Source organism: Limanda limanda, chromosome 12 (genome assembly GCF_963576545.1).
Source record: "Limanda limanda chromosome 12, fLimLim1.1, whole genome shotgun sequence".
Lineage (NCBI taxonomy): Eukaryota > Metazoa > Chordata > Actinopteri > Pleuronectiformes > Pleuronectidae > Limanda > Limanda limanda.
The window spans coordinates 6572007-6594095 of NC_083647.1; the positions used below are offsets into that span (position 1 = coordinate 6572007).

General features: G+C 43.5%; 1 protein-coding gene across 1 annotated transcript in view; it reads right to left on the minus strand.

Moving 5' to 3' along the window:
- Nucleotides 1–2586: 2586 nt before the first annotated feature.
- Nucleotides 2587–22089, minus strand: part of alk (ALK receptor tyrosine kinase) — a 346989-nt gene continuing 327486 nt past the window's right edge. Inside the window, exons 18-29 of the mRNA XM_061082808.1 lie at nucleotides 20753–20908; nucleotides 19580–19693; nucleotides 16805–16991; nucleotides 16072–16162; nucleotides 15716–15780; nucleotides 15497–15626; nucleotides 13820–13917; nucleotides 9964–10056; nucleotides 6194–6295; nucleotides 5779–5913; nucleotides 4713–4803; nucleotides 2587–3738 (exon numbers count right to left, since the gene is read on the minus strand). Of these exons, the coding sequence (XP_060938791.1) occupies nucleotides 2587–3738; nucleotides 4713–4803; nucleotides 5779–5913; nucleotides 6194–6295; nucleotides 9964–10056; nucleotides 13820–13917; nucleotides 15497–15626; nucleotides 15716–15780; nucleotides 16072–16162; nucleotides 16805–16991; nucleotides 19580–19693; nucleotides 20753–20908 (2414 nt within the window). The remainder of the gene's footprint in view (nucleotides 3739–4712; nucleotides 4804–5778; nucleotides 5914–6193; nucleotides 6296–9963; nucleotides 10057–13819; nucleotides 13918–15496; nucleotides 15627–15715; nucleotides 15781–16071; nucleotides 16163–16804; nucleotides 16992–19579; nucleotides 19694–20752; nucleotides 20909–22089) is intronic.

Below are 22089 nucleotides of genomic sequence, written 5' to 3' on the forward strand. Positions count from 1 at the left end.
TGTACTTGACGGCCAGAGGACAGTGGAGTGGCTCATGTTCCATTCATTTCACAGAATGAGAAATAATAACACTGGGGCATGAGGCCAGTTCCCAGATCAACGGGGGACATCACGGTGGGTCGCCAGTAAAGAAAACCCTCCTGTGTACAAGGTGAAGTCTGAGCACAATGAAGATGTGAAGCTCAGAGGACATTTGATTCAGAATGGAGACAACAAGTTCACTTCTGGTGCACAGATGAGTCATTGTAGCCTCCACCAGGGAGGTTGTGTTTTCATCTGCGTTTGTCTGTCTGAACCCGTTTTGCCTGATAAGGCAAAAGAACGACAGAAAGAATTAACAGGAAACTTGATGAAAGGAAGAACTAAATAAAATGTGCTTCCAGGATTATTCCTTCACTTACTTTGATATTGTGAGATGAGATGTTTTTCAACACTTCAGAAAATAATTCATGGATCTTGATGAAAAACATCAGGCATATTAGGGGACTGATATTTATGAGTGTGTGTCATTTGGTTCAGATCCAGAGACAATGCAGACCTAGTGAATTTAAATGTGGTTTCACGAGGGGACTGTTGGTGGAGGTGTGGGCTCCACTGAGGGTTTCCAGTTATTCATTTGCTCCATCATTGCCTTTTTTTTATCAACACCGCAATTGTTTCTGTACACATTACTACATTAGGTTTGAAGATTGAGAATCGTAATAACAGTTATAATGTAAATGGTTGAAGGACGCTTCCCTAAATAAGTCTGTGATTGGTGATTTTAATCAGCATTTATAAGGTCAATGTTAAATCAAATTCCCTCGACAGCAGACGGACAAATGCAAAAACAATTATTATATAGTAATTTATTAATTTTGGCGAATGTCTTCTGAAGGGCAATTTACAGCATTTACCAGAGCCATCGTACAATACTTTATAATTACAACATTTACAGGTGCAGTTCATTTAGTCTTTTTACATCAAACGTTGGAGATGAGCTGAGAAGGGAACACAGAGTTAATGCACTGAACACAGGTACCGGAGACTGAAGCAAAACGACTTTTCAATTCGCCAACGTTTCACCGGCTCACTTGTGAGTCACTCATCATGGCCACAGCAGACACACAGGATCAGCACAGTCCAGCAAAAGCATCCAAAACGGGACGCACGTTGTCGTCGTTCACCTAAATATCAACACACAGCTTCATCTGATAGATTTAGTGTCATTAAACTGAAAGAAGCAGACTTTAAACACGGCGTGTGTGAAGAGGAAAAGCGGGATGGTCCCAGGTTTCATTCTCATGTGGAGCATGAGCATGAGCATGTTCACACTCATTCGTATTCCCCAACACTCATTCTCGCTCTGTCGAGGATTTACAGATAGAAATATGAAGGTTAAGATTGATTCAGCAATATCCATTGTGTTTCTACATCCAGACCAACAGAAATGAATCGATAAAGGGTTACTGAAAAAGCCATAAGTAAAGAAAAGCCTCAACGCAACCGTCTCTGAGCACTCAGCAGAATGGAGCCGTAAAACACCGGAGCGGAGCTTTCAATAGAACCAGGAGCAACGAGATGCCACAAACATTCAGCCACAACAAAAAGCTGCGATCTTCCAGGTAGCTGAGGGCGCCGTGTCTTTCATACATCTTATTCTTCTGTCAAACTATCTTTCATCCCTGCATCTTAGCTCTATTCATCACTCCACTGATTTCTTGTTTGATTTCTACATCCTCCCTTCAGGATATTTAGACTTTTCTTTTTGAGGATCGTTCAAAACCTAATTCCTGCAGCTCTAAAAAAAAAAAAAAAAAAAAAGGTAGGTGGAAACCAGTGGACGAGAGATGAATTTGGGTTTGAAGAAGCATGTTAATAAGTTATAGGGCCACATCCAAATAATAAATAAACGAATGAATAAATAAACAAGCAGGCAAGCAAACATCAACAAACACATTTTTTCCCAGAATTTTTTTTAAAAGTATAAATGTGTCTGGTAATCCAGTGTCCTGTTCAGTGATATTCATTAAAAACAGTCTGGTCTGGTTATTCACTACACGGTTGTTTTCCAAAACCATTTGGAGCAGGAGCGGTAGAACTGACACATGTGGTGACGGCTGCAGACACGGCTACAGGCACCAAACACGGAAGTCTGGCAAAATATAGAGATTTCAATCCACCTCATGGTCCATTCTCACACACAAGAGACGTCCTCAGCTGTCCATCAACACCATCCGTCCCCTCGTCGTCCTGTGCTGTAAACTCCTCATTCCATTCTCACTCAGTCATGATCCCTCCAGCAATGAAAAAATACATTTTTTTTTAAACTCTTAAAACTAGTCTTTGCTCTAAATTCTGCCTCTCGAAGGTTGTGAGTTGTCTGATGTGCTTTAGCATCCATTGGGGACTTGAACACAGCTCCAGGTTCTCATAGGAAAAGCCTGATGGACTCATCCAGCTGTGTCTCAGCTGGACGGGTTCTTTCTGAACTGGAGGAGGAAACCAAAATGGCGGCTTTGAAGGGGTGTTGTAAAACGAAAACTGTCCTGACACAGTGTTTGTTTGTCTCCGTCTGATTAAAGACCAGCAGTACAGGCATTTGGGCTAAAGCACTGTGGCGTTGTGGCCCTCCATCCTGGGCAGCCTGGGGTCCTGCACCGTCCCCATGGTGACGAGCAGCGGGCGGCTGTCCTCGGACACACCTGGCCGGCCCAACGTCATCGAAGTGGGAACAGAGGCTCCCCTCTGGTGAGCTGCCGAGGACGACATGGAGGTGCCCTGTTGGGAGGGAGCAGGCAGAGGAGGAGGGTTAGGGTTGCCGTGGGCGACCTCGGGCGGCAGGCCTTGCTCCTGGTAACCGTAGCCGATGTTACCGCAGGGGAATCGTCTCAGTCTGTAGAGGGGCACCGGGGGGAGAGCGGCAGAATCTAACAGCAGAGGGGACTGTGCAGCATGAGGTGGTGGGGGTGCTAACAAGGGTCTGCAGAGACCCTGCTGCTGCTGCTGCTGCTGCTGCTGCTGCTGCTGCTGCTGATGGTGCAGTAGCTGGAGTTGGTGCTGCTGCTGGAGCTGGTGCTGGAACTGCTTGTGCTGGTGCTGGGCCACCTCAGCCACCGTCCGGCCCATGTGCTCCTGTCCCTCGCCAGGAACCCTGCCGACGCTGCCTCCGGCTCCGCCCACCCCTCCCTGCCTCTGCAGCTGCTGATGCTGCTGCTGTTGCTGCTGCTGCTGCTGCTGCTGCTTCCTCTGCTGCTGCTGCAGGAACCAGGACCCATACGTGGGGTTCCACAGAGTGGTGCTCTTCCCGTTGTGGCCGTCCTTGTCTACCTGGTGGCCTTGGGTGAACGCCAGGTTGATGTGCCCCCCCTCCGCTGGGCTCGGCTGGGTAGTGACATGAGGTCCTTTAGCTGTGAGTGTAGCGGCGGCTGTGGAGGTGACGGCGTTAGTGGTCGTCATGGTGATGCAGGCCTGTGGGTGAGGCTGCTGGTGCTGGTGGAGGTACGGCTGGGGCTGGGCTGAGGTCTGTGCTTTGGCCTCCGGCGCTGCGCTTGTCACAGCAGCGTGTTCCCCACCTCTGCGGCTCTCCTCTGCAGGATAAGATGGTGGCGGGGGGTGTAGAGCCTCCCCATCAGGCACCTGGGCATTGACCAGCACAGTTGGAGCTGAGGGGTCATCAGGGCGCATGGGTACGCGCTCCTCCTCCTCAGGGATGGGCCCATACTCTACAGGCAGTGGCATGGTCACCACATCAGGGTCCTGAAAGAGGGTAAACCATCCAGGTATCAGAGCTGTATTGTTCAATGTTAATGTAGATATTAATGTAAGAGATTCATTCAAAATTAGGATTTGAAAAGATTTCTTGTGTAGTGAAAATCAAGTTTCTTTGACTCTAAGGAAAACTGTCACTGGATATGTATGTTCGTAGAAAAAACTAGAACTTTTCTGTGGTTGACAACGTTGGATACATATTATTATTTTATCTGATTCTTGCACCCAGGAGTAACTGCAACTCACACCTGCTCTTCCCAGTGGCTCAACCCTTCTCTAGTCTGAGACATAACCACACAGAGGGGGAAGTATTAGCTCTGCTCTTAAAAGGGCAACTGTTGGGTTGACACAACGTGTCCTCAAGCCCCAAAGGTTGAAATGAAGACTTTGATATTAGACCATTCCTGGGATTTATCTTCCTCCATCATGATTCCCATATATCCTCTCTGTATTTCTCTCTAGATCTTTCTCCATACAACTGCCTGGTCTATGGTGTTACTCTCCCTATTCTTTTTATTTATTTATTTTTTTTTCAGATTTGTATGTTATTCTCATTCTTTTTTTTTAAATTTTTTTTTTTTTTTGAATAATTTTTTTTATTGAGCACTCATATCACAGGAGTTGTACATGATACAACATTCACAAAAGAGCTTTAGACCAATGCTCACATCATTTTGTATAAATTACCCCCCCCTCCCCGAACATACAGGACACTCTCCGTAACAAGAATTCTGAACGTGAGTTTACATTATGTATTTTGCACACTATTCCTCTCTGTATATTTATTATGATATCTACAGTGATTTATGACAATATTTTGTATTTCTGATCAGCACCTGATTTGTTTCAAAATTGATTGTGGGTCATCAACATGCCGACTCTCAGAGGTCTGAGGAAGAGCCTTAGTGTTCAAAAGTCTCTGATGTAATGTATGCGTGGTGGTCAGTGTCCCACACTGTTACCTGTAAGCAGTAGTCGATTCTCTCCAGGATAGTTGAGAAGTTGGGCCTGTCTTCAGGCTGGTGCTGCCAACTCTGTGTCATGATACGGTACCTAAAGATACATGTGTAGCAAACAAACACAAAACACTATTTTTAAAGAACAAATACACATCTGCAGGGTCATGCAGGACAAGCTGCAAAAAGTCATGAGAACGAGTGTGACGGTTAAAGGTTCAGTATGAAGAATGGAGTGATATCTAGTGGTGAAGTTACGTGTTGCAGCTGAATACCTGAATCCTCCCCATTTAAACATGAAAGACGACCTGTGGTATCCTTAAATTATCTTAAAAACTCATAAGGTGTTTGGTCTGTGCAGTTTGTACTATACTGTAAAAAACAAGGCGGCATCCGTAGAGAGGACCCACTCCTGATGCAAATATAAAATATTTAAATATAAAGGGCAAATTCTAGGGTAAATAAAACAATGATTCATACAATTAAGATGAAACACAACAAAATATCACTAGGGTTAATTTATATTCAATAGTTTTTAAATAGATCTTTTTCACCTAAATCTTACACACTGGACCTTTAAACGAAGGCTTTAATGTGTAAATGAGAGAGTGGGATAGAAACTTTGTGTTTGTATATGTTTTCATAGTTCACATGGGAGGCTGTATCATAAAAAGAGAGGGAAAATACGGTGTGATTGGAAAAATGTGCTTTTAGATCCTATCAGGACTTCTTCAAATCGGGAGGCAAACATGAAAGAGAGTCAGTGTTTGTTTCCACGCAGACGATTCTCATGTTAATGTTTCTGTCGCCTTCTAGGTCACAACTTGTTTACGTGTCGATATCAGCGAATCATCAGAGCCTTTCATGTCTGCCTCTGCATTAGCTCTTCTTTTATGCGTATACCACTGCATCATATACAACTGAGCATCCTTCCTATTTGTTTGTGCTATGGAGAAGCTTAATGAGATCTCACGGGATCCGATTTTCCTCGTGGTCATGTGCAACACATGAATTAATTCAGCTTGTGCGTGTACGTGTGTGAGACTGTGTGTGATTGTGTATCTGCACTTACACCGGCCCAGGGCAGTTTTTCGGAGGGTCCATTCTTCCACCATTAGTGACAAACTCCAGAACTTCCTGGTTGCTGCGACTTGGATATGGCATGTAGCCCAACGAGAAGATCTCCCACAGCAGAACCCCGAATGACCTGAGAGAGGCCGGCGATGAAAGGAGAGATTAGTTAGAGGGAAGAAAGAGAGATTAAGGACAATCGTGTCAGAAATTATAAGCATCATGAGAGCTGAGGGGGTGAGGGATGAAAGCAGAGGACGAGAGATAGAGACGAGACAAGGAGAAAAACAACGAGACAGGACGCATGGTTCTACATCAAAGGAGGACGGGGGACGGTGAGAGGAGAAAGAAGGAGCGAGCGGAGAGGTGGGGACAGGAGGTGGGATCACATCCACGCCAGAGGGAGGGATTCTCACCACGTGTCCGTTTTAGATGTGAAGATGCCCTCCATGAAGGCTTCAGGTGGCATCCACTTCACTGGCAGCATGGCACGCCCCCCCTTCCTGTAGTAGCTCGCCCTACACACACACACACACACACACACACACACACACACACACACACACACATATTTTGAATATTTAAATCTGTTTTTTAATCAACCATGCAGTCAATAAACCAACACTGGGTTTGTATACCTGCTGAAAATAAAAGTGAGGAAATGTTAAACGACGACCAGCATTTATATCTGGCAGAGCCGTCACCATGGCAACACTACTGCCCACAAAAGCAGATGACGGGGGGAAATCATCCAGCAATTAATCTAGTGTTTGTTAGTGTCTGTATCAGCGCTGTGATCCAGTGGCATTCTCAGCTTCGGATCACGCTGCTGTGAGAAATACTCGCTGAACTCCTTATCTCCCCGAGAGGAGAGAGAGGGAGATTTCCTGCCGGGCCGAGCCCCGTCTCAGCCATTTTTGCGTTGGTGGAGAAATGATCCGTTGTGCGTTTTATCTGATTGTGGCTGCTGGTAGAGGTCGCTGCCTGGTTCTTCTCGCCCTGCTCACAGCGAGGACGTGGACAGACGTGGACTGGCGTCCGCACAGGAAAGTGACACAGCTAGATCCCTGCTAAGCCGTGTCAGTTGTGTTTGGCAATAAACATTGTTTAGTACTGTCTGACTGTAAACATGGCAAGAGCTTTATATTAAACAGGGCTTGAACAGCCTGTAGATACTGATTGTGAGTGGAAGGTTGCCAGTTTAAATCACTGGACCTGTTTTATTGAAGGAGCTGCAGTAACACTCTCTTTGTGTTTGCCTTCGAAAACTAGTAAATGAAGCACCGACTGTTGTGATGGAGCTGCACATGGCTGCACAGGAACACACTGTAATTACAGTGGGCAGCTCCCAGGTGGGACATGCAGCATGAGGAAAGAGCACTGTGCTCAGAGGATATTCCCATGTCAAATAAAACCAAGAGAAAAAAGGTAACCATACCAGGAACACAGCGGCAAAGGATTAAACACACAATTTCAGCCTGGGAAGAAAAAATGGGTAAAAAAAAATGAATCTTGGCGGCCTGAGCTTCTCACAAACAGCGTCCAAAGCCTCCAGTATTAGCCGGCGTGACCCATCGCATTGTGTCTCAGTGTGAGAAGGATTTCAAGCTCATTTCAACTGGTGCTGTTCTTCACCGGGGGCTGAAGTGTCAGAACTCACAAAAGCTACAGCTAGGAATGTCTTAAAAGTCAAAATCATATATTACTAGCAGCAGGAAGGACGCGATTTGCACAATGTGGAGCGTCTGTGTGTGTGTGTCTGTACAATGACTTCATCTGTTGTACCAAACTTAGGTGAGAACATTAGAAATATGTTCTCACTGTCTAAATTCCGACACAGATCTTAAGAGGCAGCAGTCATCACGTTTCTGTGTGAGCTGTGTGTCTTCAGGGGATCAATGGTAACAGATGAATATAGATTATCTGCTGTCAGATAAAATGGCTGACAGGGAAACATATACTTGGAAAACTATCGACATAAAAACTTAGTCTTGAGGAAAATTACAGCTAATCAATGTAGCAGAAAAGAACAATTACTAGTTGAGTGTGCTTGCTCGACAGATTAGCTAAGAACCTCTGCAGGGTAGTTCCACATCCACCGCCTTCATCTATCAGTAAGAATAACACAATCAACTCAGGGGAGGGAGTCCGGTTCCTCCCTCGTATTAGGGCCTAGAATCTGACAATTGAATCCTGCCACTGTCGTCTCTGCTGCCCCCCCACCCTCACTACACATCCCTTTAAATGTCCTGTCCCTCTCAATAAAGAGGATGGCACTGGAGGTGGATCGGCCTTCATGTAAAGATGCATTCGATCTTACAGCTCTGGCAGTGGCTACTACGCATGTTGATCCCTGTAAAGCCTATACATTTTTTGTTGTTATGTATTTAGAGCTGCTGCCTTCTCTGACCTCTGAGTGCACATTTCTATTCAGTTTTTTTCCCTGCATACAATTGAAAAGATGGAGCGATGGCAAAATGTAGAACATAAGACGATATCCCCCCCCTATCAGTATTTCTTAGGTGGTGTTATTTATTACTCGAGGTAGCAGCATCAACACGGACTAAAAGCTGAGCTGCAGATTATGGAGGCTTAAATACAGTCCCAGGAAATCTGTAGCACAAATTCATACGCATGTGTTCTGTGAGCACTGCAGTGAGAGAAGTATTAGAGAGACAAAGACACGGAGCAGATAGAGGGAGAAGAACATTCACCTGAGGACACACAGTGCAGAGCTGCGTACTTGTGTCTGTACATAGTGTGTTGAACGTCTTTGTTTACATTGTGTTTCTGCAGGTGAGTGCACCTCGCTGACTTAAATAAATACAATCTAAAGTCAGGCCGTACATCACTGTTTATACATCCTCTGAGAATATGGTTGTTTAGGGTAAAATACCCCATCTGTCAGGGAAGCACAGTGAATTTCCACTCACAATGGCAGCTGTTTACCTCAGGATGCTTACCGACTGGCAGCTATTGTTTACCCGGCTTTTTATTTACCGCCACGTCACCGGTATGCAAGCGTCAGTGTGAGACCATGTGAGAGAGGAAGCCTGTGGAATATCACGTGCCATTGCACCCGCGGCTTCCTTCCCAGAATATAAAAAGATGACATTAAGCTTGGTCGTGGTCCCTCGCTGCGACACCCGTCCCCCGTGACGGCCCCCCAAACGCCTCCTGTGTCCCTCGCCTCATAGCAGGAGGGCCGCATCATGAAGCAGCAGAACTAACGCACACTGACAGCGTAGAGCACAAAACAATCACTCCCCCCCCTCTAAACATTCTGTAATAACAATGATAATAAAAAAATTGAAAAAAGCACCATGGCTCCGGGCTGAGATAAAAACAGAACCACAGCGAGGCACCTGAAAAACTGACATCAGCAATTAAATCAAGCGCCCCTAATGCGACTCCCCGGGGGTATTGTGCAACAGCCTTTCCCGGATGCTCGGAGAGTGACTTTGCTCTCGGGGTGACTTTCCATCGGAGGATTCAAAAGTGCTGCGTTGATATAGCTGACTGTTGTGACACATTTCCCTCGCTCTAATTTCTCACCAGATGAAAGACTTGGGAGATTTCCCTGCTGGATTGGTGCATTCATTTAAACGGTGTCACGTGAAATTGTGGTAGCTATATTAAAAAGTTTTTGAGCTAAGAATAATGAGACGCTGCTGTGGCTTCAGATGAGCTGATGTAGATTAAAAGAAGGCAGCATTACACCAGTGAGACGGAGAATAAAAACACTTTCACTGCTCCGCTTCAACATTTACCGGTTTGAAAGTCTCCGTGTTCAGTGCCACGGGCGCTGTACTCACATGGGAGGGAAAAAACTTCTTGTTCAGAGCTGCTGCTTCAACGAGATACTCTCAACTTGATTAGTTTTCTTTGATTGTAATTGTGTCATGAGATACTGAATATATTCGTCCAGGGTATGGATAATACAGGGTCGGTCGTCCTTACACAAAATATAAGAGACAGCATCTAATACGGTCTCTGTTAGTGGGCACAACTTTCTATTGGCTGTGTTCATTCATCGCTGTTTGGTGAAATGCTGCTGTCGCATTTTAATTTGTCACGTCCTGTGGTTGAAAACTTATCTGTGCCTAGAATTTCAAAAAGGGTAACTAAATACTCAGCTATGACTTGGTTGTTTTGCCTCCAGTCAGTGATCTCTGTTGGACTGTACCTGTAAATGTCTCGAGCCATCCCAAAGTCTCCAATCTTAGCCGTGCGGCCGCCTCCTTTGCAGGTCAGGAGGCAGTTCCGTGCTGCAATGTCCCTGAAAGAAGAGGAAACAGGATCTCAGGTCAATGCATGAACATACTTCTTGTTCTGGTGGAGCTTGGGAACTGTGTTAGAACACAATATCACACTAGTGATGGATGTTTTTGCAAGCTGGTGAAAGGAGAACTCGGGCAGCAGCTGATGTCTTACACAGAAGGGTTTATTGCAAGCTTGATGTACATCAGCGACCTGGGATGAAATTGTCACCCCCCTAGACTGAAGATGTCTCCCACAGCATCCCAATTTATCTCCCTCACCTTGTGAGAGAAGGGAGTATCTGTGGAATGAGTCGGGCTGTTGTCATGGGGAACAGATTTACTGTAAGACGATGGTCAAAAAATCTCTCACACCACTAGCACTGTAAATCCGTATTACGCATAGACTGTAAATCTAAATGATGTAGACTACGGGTCAAGGAAAATGAAACCAATCGGAATTGTCTGACACCTTTATTCTCTTGAATGAACAGCAGGGGGCGACTTTGCTGGTTATTTTTTTTTTTTAATTTTTTGAGGGCCGTAGTTTGGACACCCCTGCTCTAGACGTCTATGAGAACATGGTCAGATTAATAACGTCATAAAGAGTTTATTCACTGTAACAGAGTTTTGGTGCACTGAGATACATTTTGACCAGGGTGTGTGTGGGATCAGGGTGTTTGTAGGATCAAGGTGTTTGTAGGCTCGGTTCTACGTTGATCTGGTTTTCAGTTGTATTATAGCATGTTTAGTATTGAATATAGTTGGGTAAGAGCTTCAACAAACAAATACATTACAATTAAACATTTTAAGCGGGACGGAATGGGAAGTAAATGCACATCAACTTAAGACCCCGTGGAAACCCACAGCCTGGTATGCGGAAACTATGTGACTGACAGCTAGTCAGTCACATAAGGCCCCCCCCCCAGGCTTCTTAACAGCAGCTCACAGACTAATGATGGTGGGTCACCTCATGGAACTATGTGATTTCTTTTTTATATAGGTAGTATAGTGTATAAAAGAGCTTGATATACTGAGCTCTGACATGTGCACAGCTTGGCTCTCACATTGTCTCTTCACAAGTTTAATAAAGTTGTTCATATATTTGCATCTATAAGAGGCTCAGAGTTTAAAAACCTACAGAACTCCCCCTGCTGGATCTGAGGCTCACTGTAACTACCATGTTGCCCGGGGCAAGCTGGCAGAGTGTTTAATTTCCTACAGTGCCTTTATGACTCTGCCCACATGGAGTATCCAGGGAAAACTGATTGAAATGTTCCACACTCTACGCAAGGAGAGTGGGTTGAAAGAGAAAAATCCTAAAATTCATATTTACACTGTACTGGGTCGGTTATTCTTTGAGAAAATACAGTAGTTGACACAGCATGTTCTTGTCCTGTCTGGGGAAGAGGAAATAAATCCCCCCCACACAGAGACGTGTCACGCTCTTTAACATGTGAAGAAGTGACGTTGTGTGCTCGCCAGGAAATACCCAGGATTGGATCTAAATAACATCAAGTGACACTGCTCAGAGTAGATCATGAGATGAAAAACCAGCAGCGATACAAGCAACAGTAAGTTTTGCCAGTGAGTGGGCAGCAAAACATTGTTTTGATGTTTGGCCTCGACACCACACTGATGAACTGGGATCAGAAATGACACAATGAGAATAAAGTTGTGGTTCAGACTGATTTAAGCTGAGGGTTTTTCAAACTGAAACTACACTTTGCATGGATGCCTTCGCCTCAATGTGCCAGACGTGTTTGGAGCTAGTCAACCTAAAACATTATAGTACTACTTTAAGTCGGATATGAAACTATTCAGTATGAAAAAAACAATTGAGTGTAAGTGGCTGAGAGGTGAGCAGAGGAACTTCCTGTGGTCAATTCATGGTTGTATGGGTCAAGTGAGCTTTCGCCAAAATTAGATGCTTGTCTATTTGAGGTGTTACGGTACAGGTGCTTGGAGCACTCATAGGCAGCTCCAGGCAAAAGATGGTTTACTGGACTGCAGAAAGAAAGAAATCTTGACTGCAGTCAGTAGCTTTCCTCGCCAAGATCCGTTGGCACTCACTTCCCTTGTGATTGTTTCTGTTGTGGCTTTTACATTAGTGTTTTCCAGTAATGCGCTTGTGAGACGTCTTGGGCACTGTAAATAGGGCATCTCTTTTTTCTTCATTCTAAATCTAAAAAGACTTTGCCTGAGTCCAGTTTAGAAAGAGGCAGTTAAATGAATATAGGTAAACTGATTTCTCATACCAGCTACAGAGAATTTCCTTTATAAAGCAGAAGCAGTGAAAACAATCGATCCATATAGGGGCAGTTGAGCTGCTTCAGCAAAACAAAATAATTTCTATCATAGCACAACTACGCCCAGCATGTGGGCGTGTGCTGCACTCAGCCAGACATACACTTTCACAAGATCTTTTCCCATGAATGCTGCAGCTAAATACACGTATTACTTGTTTAATGGCTTGGGTGAAATCATTCAGATGATTTGTTTTTTGCTTGTAAGAAAGGACGAGCCCTGAGACGGTCTGCGATCCGACGGATTAATGGGAGGGATTGTTGTAAACGTGTGGGTGCGGCACAGTGATGTGAAAGCCAGATATTATTAAAAAACAAAGTTCACTGGCCTCATACGGTAAACCTTAATTACAGTCAATTTCAACTGCAGCTTAAAGATCCATTTCACTGCAGCACTTAGAGAACAATCTGTGTTAATAGTCTATTTAAATACCTGCAGTCGCATTAAACTACCAGGCTCTCCTCAGCACAGTGTTTCTTTTCAGACTTCCATCCTGAGAGCACCAGGCTTGTTGTAAATAAAAAGGAACATGTAAGGATGCACTGACCAGAACACTGATCAATACCACCACAGAAAGAAAGAAAGCAACACAACAAAAGCCAGAGGAAGTAGTTTTGAGACAGCATTAACCCTGTGATTTAATCTGTTGCAGAACATCACTGCAGCTCATCCTCCGAACCATCAGCCCCTCATTTTCTGAATAGCCTTGTACCTCCTTCACCTTTACTCAACGGCAGAGTAAACACACCTCCATAAAAAATGTAATTATCCTCACGGACAGTATCAGTGTGAATTTCAATGCAGGCTTGAAGGCAGAAAGAGGAAGAAGGAGGAGACAGGAGCTCACCAGCCTCTGGAGACGGGTCAGTCATTAGGTGGATTGATGGGGCTTTGACACATGGGGCCAAATAAGCTTTAACAGGCCCTGTTTTCATTGGGCAATTTCTTGGAGTCCAAACATGCAGGAACCAGGATGCACTTCTCTCGTCTTGAAGTATTGATCGGAGCAATTATGACGTTTTACGACTTCCCTCGTGGACGCTCATGTTAAAGTTCTTTAAAAGAGGAGGAAGGAAAAGACATTTCTTAAGTCACAGCAGCTGCTGTGGATGAGGATTTGGAGTCGAGCACTCCTGTTGACTTGTGCCTTGGATACAGAGCGTAAAGAGGCAAGCCGGCTACCCCATCTGGCTGCTCCGATGCTAAACTCATCACTTGTCCTTTCAGCTATCATACGAGAGGCAAAAGGCCTGGAGAGTCCATATGTTACGCTTGGGCGGATGCAGTCAGCACGTAATTCTGAGTAGAAGTCAGCAGAGCAATGCGGGCACACACTTTATTTTTCTCTCTGTCTCTCTGATCGGTTGAGGTAGGAGGACCAGAGAGCCACAGAATATAACACATCATTTCATAACTGTGCTGTTTTTATGTCTGCACGCATGCATATGCAACATGTGTGGTCATCTGGTGAATTACCTGTGTATAAACTGGTTCTCCTCCAGATAGTGGCAGCCTTTAGCGATGTCTCTGGCCACGTTGAGCAGGTCCACCATGCTCAAACTGGACGGGTGCTCCTGAAACAGACAGAGACACAAAACTGACTTCAATAATATATAAAATGGTAATCAAAGAGCATTCAGGGAGTTTTCACACCTGAAAATCATCCATTTGTTTCATTGTAAACGTTTGATCTGGTTAGTTTTTGGTTTCACATTGTAATGTAGGAGGTCCTTGTCATTCAAACATGACATCATCAGAACTTTTCCTGCGAGCCGTTTAATGCTGTCTGAACTTCCTGCAGTTCTGAATCAATCCAAAAAATACAAAAAAAACCACTGCAAATGATCCAAACCATGGATCACTTCGACATAGACCACCTCTATTTGTTTGGCTAAATTTCAGTGTGTCGTTCCACACCTATTGTTAGATAGATAGCACTTTTCTTGTTATAGTGGCCCCTCAATGAGCTGTACAGTGTAAGTTATATTTGCCCACTTTCTCACATATTCAAACAGCACTCGTACATAGTGTTTCTCTGTCACAATATGCACCGATTGAACCACCGACTTCCCAATTAATTATTGACCTTCTCTAGCTCCTGATCCACAACCGCCCACGATCATCTCCTTTGTAACAATGGAAGCAGGAAACACATGAAGACCATCGTGTTGTTGCACTGACGCACTTGCAAAGTCAAACTTTTAATTAATTCTGATTGGTGATTCTAAAAATGCAGTTTTGTGTTCCAGTGAACATTGAAAGTTCTGTCCTTGCTCCCTGCAGATTCATTTCGACAGGTGCCTGGTGTCATTAGCCTGAAACAACTGCCTGGGAACATTGCCAAGATGGCTGCCAAGGGGCGAGACTGGCTTGTAAGGAAGGAATTCTATTTTAGTAAATATATCAGAGGAAGGTTAGGAAAAACAGAAATAAAATCTGATTGATTTAACATGAATTAGGGTTTGCTTAGTTCTGCAAGTTAAGGAGAAGAACAGATGTGTTAGATTAAGTAAAAATTGTACCCCCACCCTATCTCGCCATGTCAAAGCAGTGTCTCTCATTAATTATTGAGACATATTCTGATTTGTCCCACCACAGTTTCATATTGAAACAAACTTCTCATGATAACATAAGAGATCTCAAAGTTGGGATGTGTCTGTTGCTGCATTGTAAAGCTTTGTGCAGAGCTCTTTGCTGTGTGCTCACTCACACGCTTGAACTTTTGTCCATAAAATGTTTACTGTCCACTCAGATGGTGAGACATCATAAATCTTCTGCATTTGTTTACCTGCAAGCGGCATTCATTACAGTTGTCTTTTTGAAGTAAAAACTTGTCTTTCAGTCTTCAGTCTGTGTACCTGTCAATTCGAATATGTTGCATGTGAGAGCTATGTGTGAGTTTGTGCACTACTGAATTACTTCTGTGGGAAATGCTACAGAGAAAGTGAGGCTAAATTCCTGGATCTGTCCATTTATTCACTTCTGCACCAACTTTTAATGGGTTCTTTTCTGACCCAAACATCATTCTTCAGCATTTCAGTTTCATAATAATCCGTCCTGTAGTTTTTGTGTAATCCTGCTAACCGACAGATAAACAACACAAAAACAACATCCTTGGCGGAGGTAATGACAGCATGCACTTGAGGGACTCACCAGTCTGGGTCTGGTCTCCCTTAGGAAACTCTTGAGATCTCCCCCTGTCATCAGCTCCAGCAGTATGAACCTGGGCATGTTCTGCAGACTCACTCCTACACAACGCACAATGTTCTGGTGGCTGAATTTACTGCAGAGACAGAGACTGTGTGTCAGAGAAGGCTTTGTGGGCACAGCGAGAGAGACATGCTTTTTGTTTACTGTCTAAATGGCTTTTACCTGATGATCAGAGCCTCCATGAGAAAATCCAATTCATCCTGCTCAGAGCAAACCTCGGGGAGGGTCTATTGTATAAAAAGACAAGTTGTGTATACAGTAGTTATTTCACTTTGTATGTGGTGCTTATTGAAAAGAGGCGATTCAATATTGGTGCATTTGAGCCTTTAGCTGCATAAGAGCCATTCATATTGAAACTGACTGCTTATATTCCTGATCTCATCTCCGGAGTATTCTTAGTATAAAAGTCGATTGTGTAATTCGTTTAGAGGGCCCTCAAGGTCTGATTTAATTTCATCGAGTTTGACCTTTGAAAAAAACATAAAAAGTTTCCTTTCCGAGAACAGGTTAGAACTCACCTTAACTGCCACGTGCAGTGGACTTGGTTCACCTGGTATCCCCACTACCAGCCCCTCGTACACTTCACCAAAAGCACCGTGACCCAGGCCCCTGGTGAAACACAGCATTTATTTAGCATTACATAGGATATAGGATATTAGAAGTAAATGGCAATCAGAGATATCCTGGCTGTATCTGTCTCCAATGAATAACGACCTATGGAGCTAAATACAGGTTGAAGAAATTAAAATCATTGATTAAAGAAATTTGGCAGAGATGCTTGTCAGTGTTCGCCACATTTTCCGTCCACATAGACAGAAAACTGTTACTTTCTGGCATCCAGTGAAACTTTGACACCAGCTGTGCCATTTGAATCATGACTATTACAGCTCGAGCTGCTGGGAAATATTCATGGCTCCATAAGAGAAAGAATGTATCACAAAGATGAAGAGGCAGAATGATAAACTGGTGAGCTATAAACACATGAAAGATCCATTAAAAATTGAAAAGAACCCTGTAAAGATCATTCCTCAGCTGCTCAGATCACTGCAGTACACCCATACACTCTGAGGCTTTACACTGAGTACATTAATATTTCAGGCTTTATTCAAACTGATACTTCTCCCACCATACTCAATCCTGTTTTTTAAAAATGTAGCAGTGTCCGTGAATCAATAACTCATTTCCTCACAGTTGAAGATGAGTGTATTTAACTCAGCTCTGCTACAGCTTGTAGCATCTTGAACCTCTTACCTGGTGAGGGAGATGTTGCGTCGGGGCACTTCCTTCAGGTCGCTGACGGATGCCGTTTTGCCGGCGAAGCAGTAGTTGGGGTTGTAGTCGGTCATGATGGTGGAGGCGCGGAGTTTACTGAGCTTGCAGTCCGGACTCTGCAGCTCCAGCTGAATGGACTGCAGCTCTGTATGTTTACGCCTGTACACTGGTGAGAGGAAAATAAAAGAGCAGTTTCATTCCTCAACTGAGATGGCCACAATTACAAAAAACAAAAAACCTTGAACTCCTCTTCTTGTTGAAGAATGATTGCTATAGCAGCCAAAGTACACAAAGTGGAAAGCTTTTACAGTTATTATTTCTCTTAAGACCTTTTGCTTGCACAACAGCAATTTCTATGAAAATGAATCATTTTGTGTCTGTGAAATAATGACTGCTCTCTCTCCGGGGAGAACATTTGTCGTTTCAAACTATTCAGAATTTAACCTTAACATGTGAATCGGTCTTGTACAATAACAGTGTGACTGTGATTGATAAAAACACAATCATATGTACAATAAGCAAACATGTTAACAAAGCACAGAACCAGGACAAATATTACTTTCCTCCTTCACATCACAAACAAATCAATTTATGTAGAATAACACAGTATGAAAACAAACCGTTTTTCATTTCCCCCCTACGAGCACACATACACACACACTTTATTGTGCTCGAAGCCTCGACCTGGGCGTGAACACATGCACCAGGAGAATTGTTTGTGTATATTTATGTGTGTGCAGGGGAGTTATTTATTTACCAAGTGCTCTCTAACGTACGAGTGCTGTCAGCCACCGGCTCTGTAGCCATACGTCTTTAGCACGTTTCATTCATCACAGGGGGAGTCCCACGCCTCCTCTGCTCACGCCTCATCTACTGAGACGCTTGCCTTGCACAGAGGGAAGGTGGAGGCCTGGATGTGCGCGTCTGTCTGCTGTGAGTGTCAAAGTGAGCGTGGGTGTGTGTGGAGTCGATGATGGCTCAATGAGTGCATATGTCTGGATGTAATAGCCTAAAAGCAGGCGGACAGATGGAAGACTGCTTCGGCCACGAGGCTCACTTCCCCATTCTGACAACCAGCTGCTAAGAGTCCTCTGAGCGAGACCCGGTCAGTAAGTGAAGAACTGTGTGTTTGTGTGTATGTGTGTGTGTGTAAGAAAACAGAGGAAATGACACGCACTCATCTATTGTGAACCTCTCAAACATTTTGCATTAAGTAGCACAGTCCAGCTCTTAACGATCAGAGAGATCAACTTCAATCTTTCTAATTTTTCCTCTTTCATTGTGGTCGTGATCCTCTTTCTCCTCATCAGGAATACACTCAGGGTTTTGTGGCTCTTTCTACCTGCAATGGGATACATAACTGTATCCCATGTGACCTTCAGAACAAATGAATGTACTTGACACATAAAAAACGTATCACAGACCCTAACTCGCCCATCCAAACAATATTCCTGGGCGTGTGTGTGTTTGTGAAATATGAAATATATGAAGGCGAGATATGTGTTTTTGAATAGGGAGGAAGAGAGTGAAATTGATATGGTTGTAAAAAGAAACGCGAATTCATCATGTGGAGGTGATTGGTGTTCTGGTGTCTTTTAGTGAGAAAGATGTTGAGCAAACAACACTTATGTGAAAAATATACGACTAAACCACTGCCACTGCAGGCAGGAGAAACACAAATTTCTTTCAGCATTTCCATTGCCACCCACTTATCAACACTCATGTCCACATCTCCCCCACTGACACCCGTGTGCCAGCATTCATTCATTAGGGATTTCTATTTATAATCCATTAGTTTTACCTTGAATGCAAAAAGGGGGAAACCGCAACCAAATTAAATTTAACTAAACAGTATTAATTCAGAGCAGGTTATTGCACACATGCTTTTGACAGCTGTTAAATGAAAATAAGTACATGCATTATGTAGGTCTACATACTAGCTCCCCTATAGGGTTTTACTCTATTGAGTGCAATCTCAACAAAGACTGTTAATGGTTTGTGTTTTATTTTATAACTTAACGTAATGTAAACATTAAAATGTGACATTACTGCACGTATGTCTAGAAGCAGCTCTGGTAATCACATGATTCATTTAATAGTCTGTCACAGTGACAGTGTGGACTTCTGCCCCTGGTTCCCACATGTTCGGTTGATTGTGTTTATAGTGGGGATTATCTTGTTAAGATATACTTAATTAGGTTTAGGTTTTACAATTAAAGTACTTTATCTTTTGTCTCTTCAGCATCACAAGTAGCAGGAGGGATTGTGAAAGAAACTTGTCTGGTGTAAAGAAAGAACAACACAGACTTGGAGGAAACGGCCTCTTTTGTGGAGGAGGAAATGTTTGGTAGTGGTCGATTATGAGGCTATTGCTGGACGCATCTCTTTGATATTCAAAGGAGGTTCGTAGTTTTGTCAAGGAATGGAAAAAAACTAAAAATGAGATTTGATAAAAATATTTAGATCAAGAGGAAGTGGAACTCTGGTGACCATGGGTTCTCCATGCTGGTTATTAAAAACGAATTGTCATTTTAGACTCATAATAGTAGGACTTTTTAAAATAATTAAATTAAGATTTTATTCTCATCATAATATGACTTTCTTCTCAAGTACGACTTTCTTCATTTTTCTTCAGCATGACCCGAATACTCCGTCATACCAGAAAAACCTTTTATCTTTCATACCATGCATGACTAATGACCATATGATGTCCTAATTCCATAGAGTAAGTGTCTGACGTGTGACAGCACTTACTTATCATGACTCCGGACACGGCCAGCAGCAGCGCGGCGATGAGGGCCGAGGTGCCGACAGACAGACCCAGTGCCAGGTGGGAGAGAGACGGCTGGGGGAGCAGCAGGGACACCACTGCAAGACAAGGGGAACAACAGCGTCGCTCAGTTGTTATCTCCCCCGGAGGAGCATTAACATTCACTTCTCCACTGTGATCCCCAACGTAATTAATGATGTGAAAGCGATGAGACAACAGAGCTCAGGAACAGCGACGGCTTGTGCATGACAATTCCTATTTCTCAGTGAGGAGAGGTGATCTCATTCCACTTGTCGAGGCTGAGGAGCAGATCAGCTCCACAGACACAGACCATATTGAGACTGTGACCTTTTATGACCTGGCATCTCAGAATTATCTATTGCTTGGCATCACTGGGCCCAGATTTGTAAATCATAGGGCAACGAGAAACTCTAGGTCATTAAGATAATATTGAGATGGTAATAGCCCTGTTATTTGCTTCACATTATTAAGTGACATTACGCCGTATGAATTCACTTCAGATCTACATTTATATATTCATTACTCATCTGAGATAATGAATTTGAGGAGGCAATTCCACATCCTCAGGGGCTTTGTCCACAATCTTGACAGAAGACGACACAACACTTGTGTGGAAGATGAGTTTTAGTCAAGACATTGTCTGATGGGCAAAGTCATGAGGACATTCAACTTTCATTTAATCCATAATGAGATGAATTCTACATCCGTGCTACAGTGTCACTATGAATATCCAGGTGAAACTTTCTGTCCTAAATCCTTGACCTGAGATAAAAAGCTTTTATCTGACAGCAGCGCAGATATAGATGCTTACAAATCACAGAAAACACCAGTTAACACTCCTCTAGGTTTATCCACTTCCATTCAACAGGTGAGCTCATCCTGCACATTGATAATTATTATGAGTGATTAAGGCATTAATGAAAGACGTTTCCTCAGATAAAGATTCATAAAGTACAGAACCTCCCAGGCTTAATTGCTTTTGTAGATTAATTCTTTATCTATTCACTGAGTCATAGTCTATTACAGGTATAATTGCAGGCAGCTTAACTCATCCCTTCGTTTTTAATTCCTTTCACATCTTTTTGTGGAACAGAGAGAGGTAGACATTACTCATACAATATAAAAGTATGTCCAACCTGTAGCGTTGATGCAGGAGACTCCGTCTGGTGCCAAGATGAGGTCATCGTCACAGTAGCACTCGATGTTGTCATTGGTCTTATGGCATTCACCGCTTTCACAGTGGCTGCAGTTCTCCACTGGACTGATGATCACCTCACCGTCACCCTCCATAGCTTTAGGAACACGCACACACACATGCAAACACACACAGGGGTCAAAGAGAAGTTTCCAAAGAATAAACAGGGTTGGATTAAACAGGATGTGTCCCAGTAAAATGAGCTAAAGTTCAGTAACTAGACAATAACAATTTTCTACAAAAGATGCCAATTAAAGAATCTTTGAGGAGGTTTTCGCTGTTATCAACCAGCAAACAATGGACAAAGTTAAAAAATGTGCCAGATAACTAGAAATACTTCTGTCCACACCTTGGATTAGTGCCATCAAATAGAGCTTTGCTGCCACATAAGTGGGCGTAAACGAGAACTGTTCATCTTGTCGTCTCCACACTGCAAATGCAGTTTTGAATTTGGACACGCGATATGTTCAATATTAATAAACTTTGAGTAAACAGACAACCAGCGCTCTTTAGAATTGGTTCCTGGGACTCATCACCAGTTGTCGATCAACAGCACCTTCACAACAACTGATTCTCCAGTTCGGGGTTCTGCGTTCCGAACGTTGAATAAACAAGTGGACAGCTCTTTGTGCAGAAGCAGTGGTGCAGCTTCGGGGTTCTGTGGACTGAGTCCAGCGGCTGACCTTTACTTGCTGCGGCTAAATTACGGCAGGTGCCTTTTACAGTTTCAGAAAGAAAAAGCCGCAAACCATCATTACCACAGACCAAGTAAATCAGCCCATTCCAAACAGGCAGGTTTAAGCAGGCCCTGCACTAGTTTATAGAAAATGCAGTCATTACTGTAAAACACTGTTTTTTCTTAAATCATATCAAAGGGGTAATGCCGCTCAAACAATGTATTCAGGTGTTTGGTGCTGCTTTGGTCTGAAAGAGTCTGGATTGAACATTAGAATTCTATCCATGCTCAACAGGGTTTATTGCCGCAGTGTAAGTGTTCACAGCTCACTTGTCTTCGTCTGTGCGTTCGGTTTCATCAGCAGCGCGATTTAATTTCATGAACAGCTTTACCCGGCAAGTCCAAACTATATGAGATGAAATGAGTCATAGCTGGTTTATCATGTTAGTAAAACCTGCACATTTTCATATGAGCCTTGTACAAGATAAATTCACAGATTGTGACTGGAGGTGCGTTAATTAGTCGAACTATCTGTCAATTTCTTGGGCTGGAACAAAACCTAGACTCTCTGTTCTCCAAGGCACAGCTGCTGAGACTGCCAT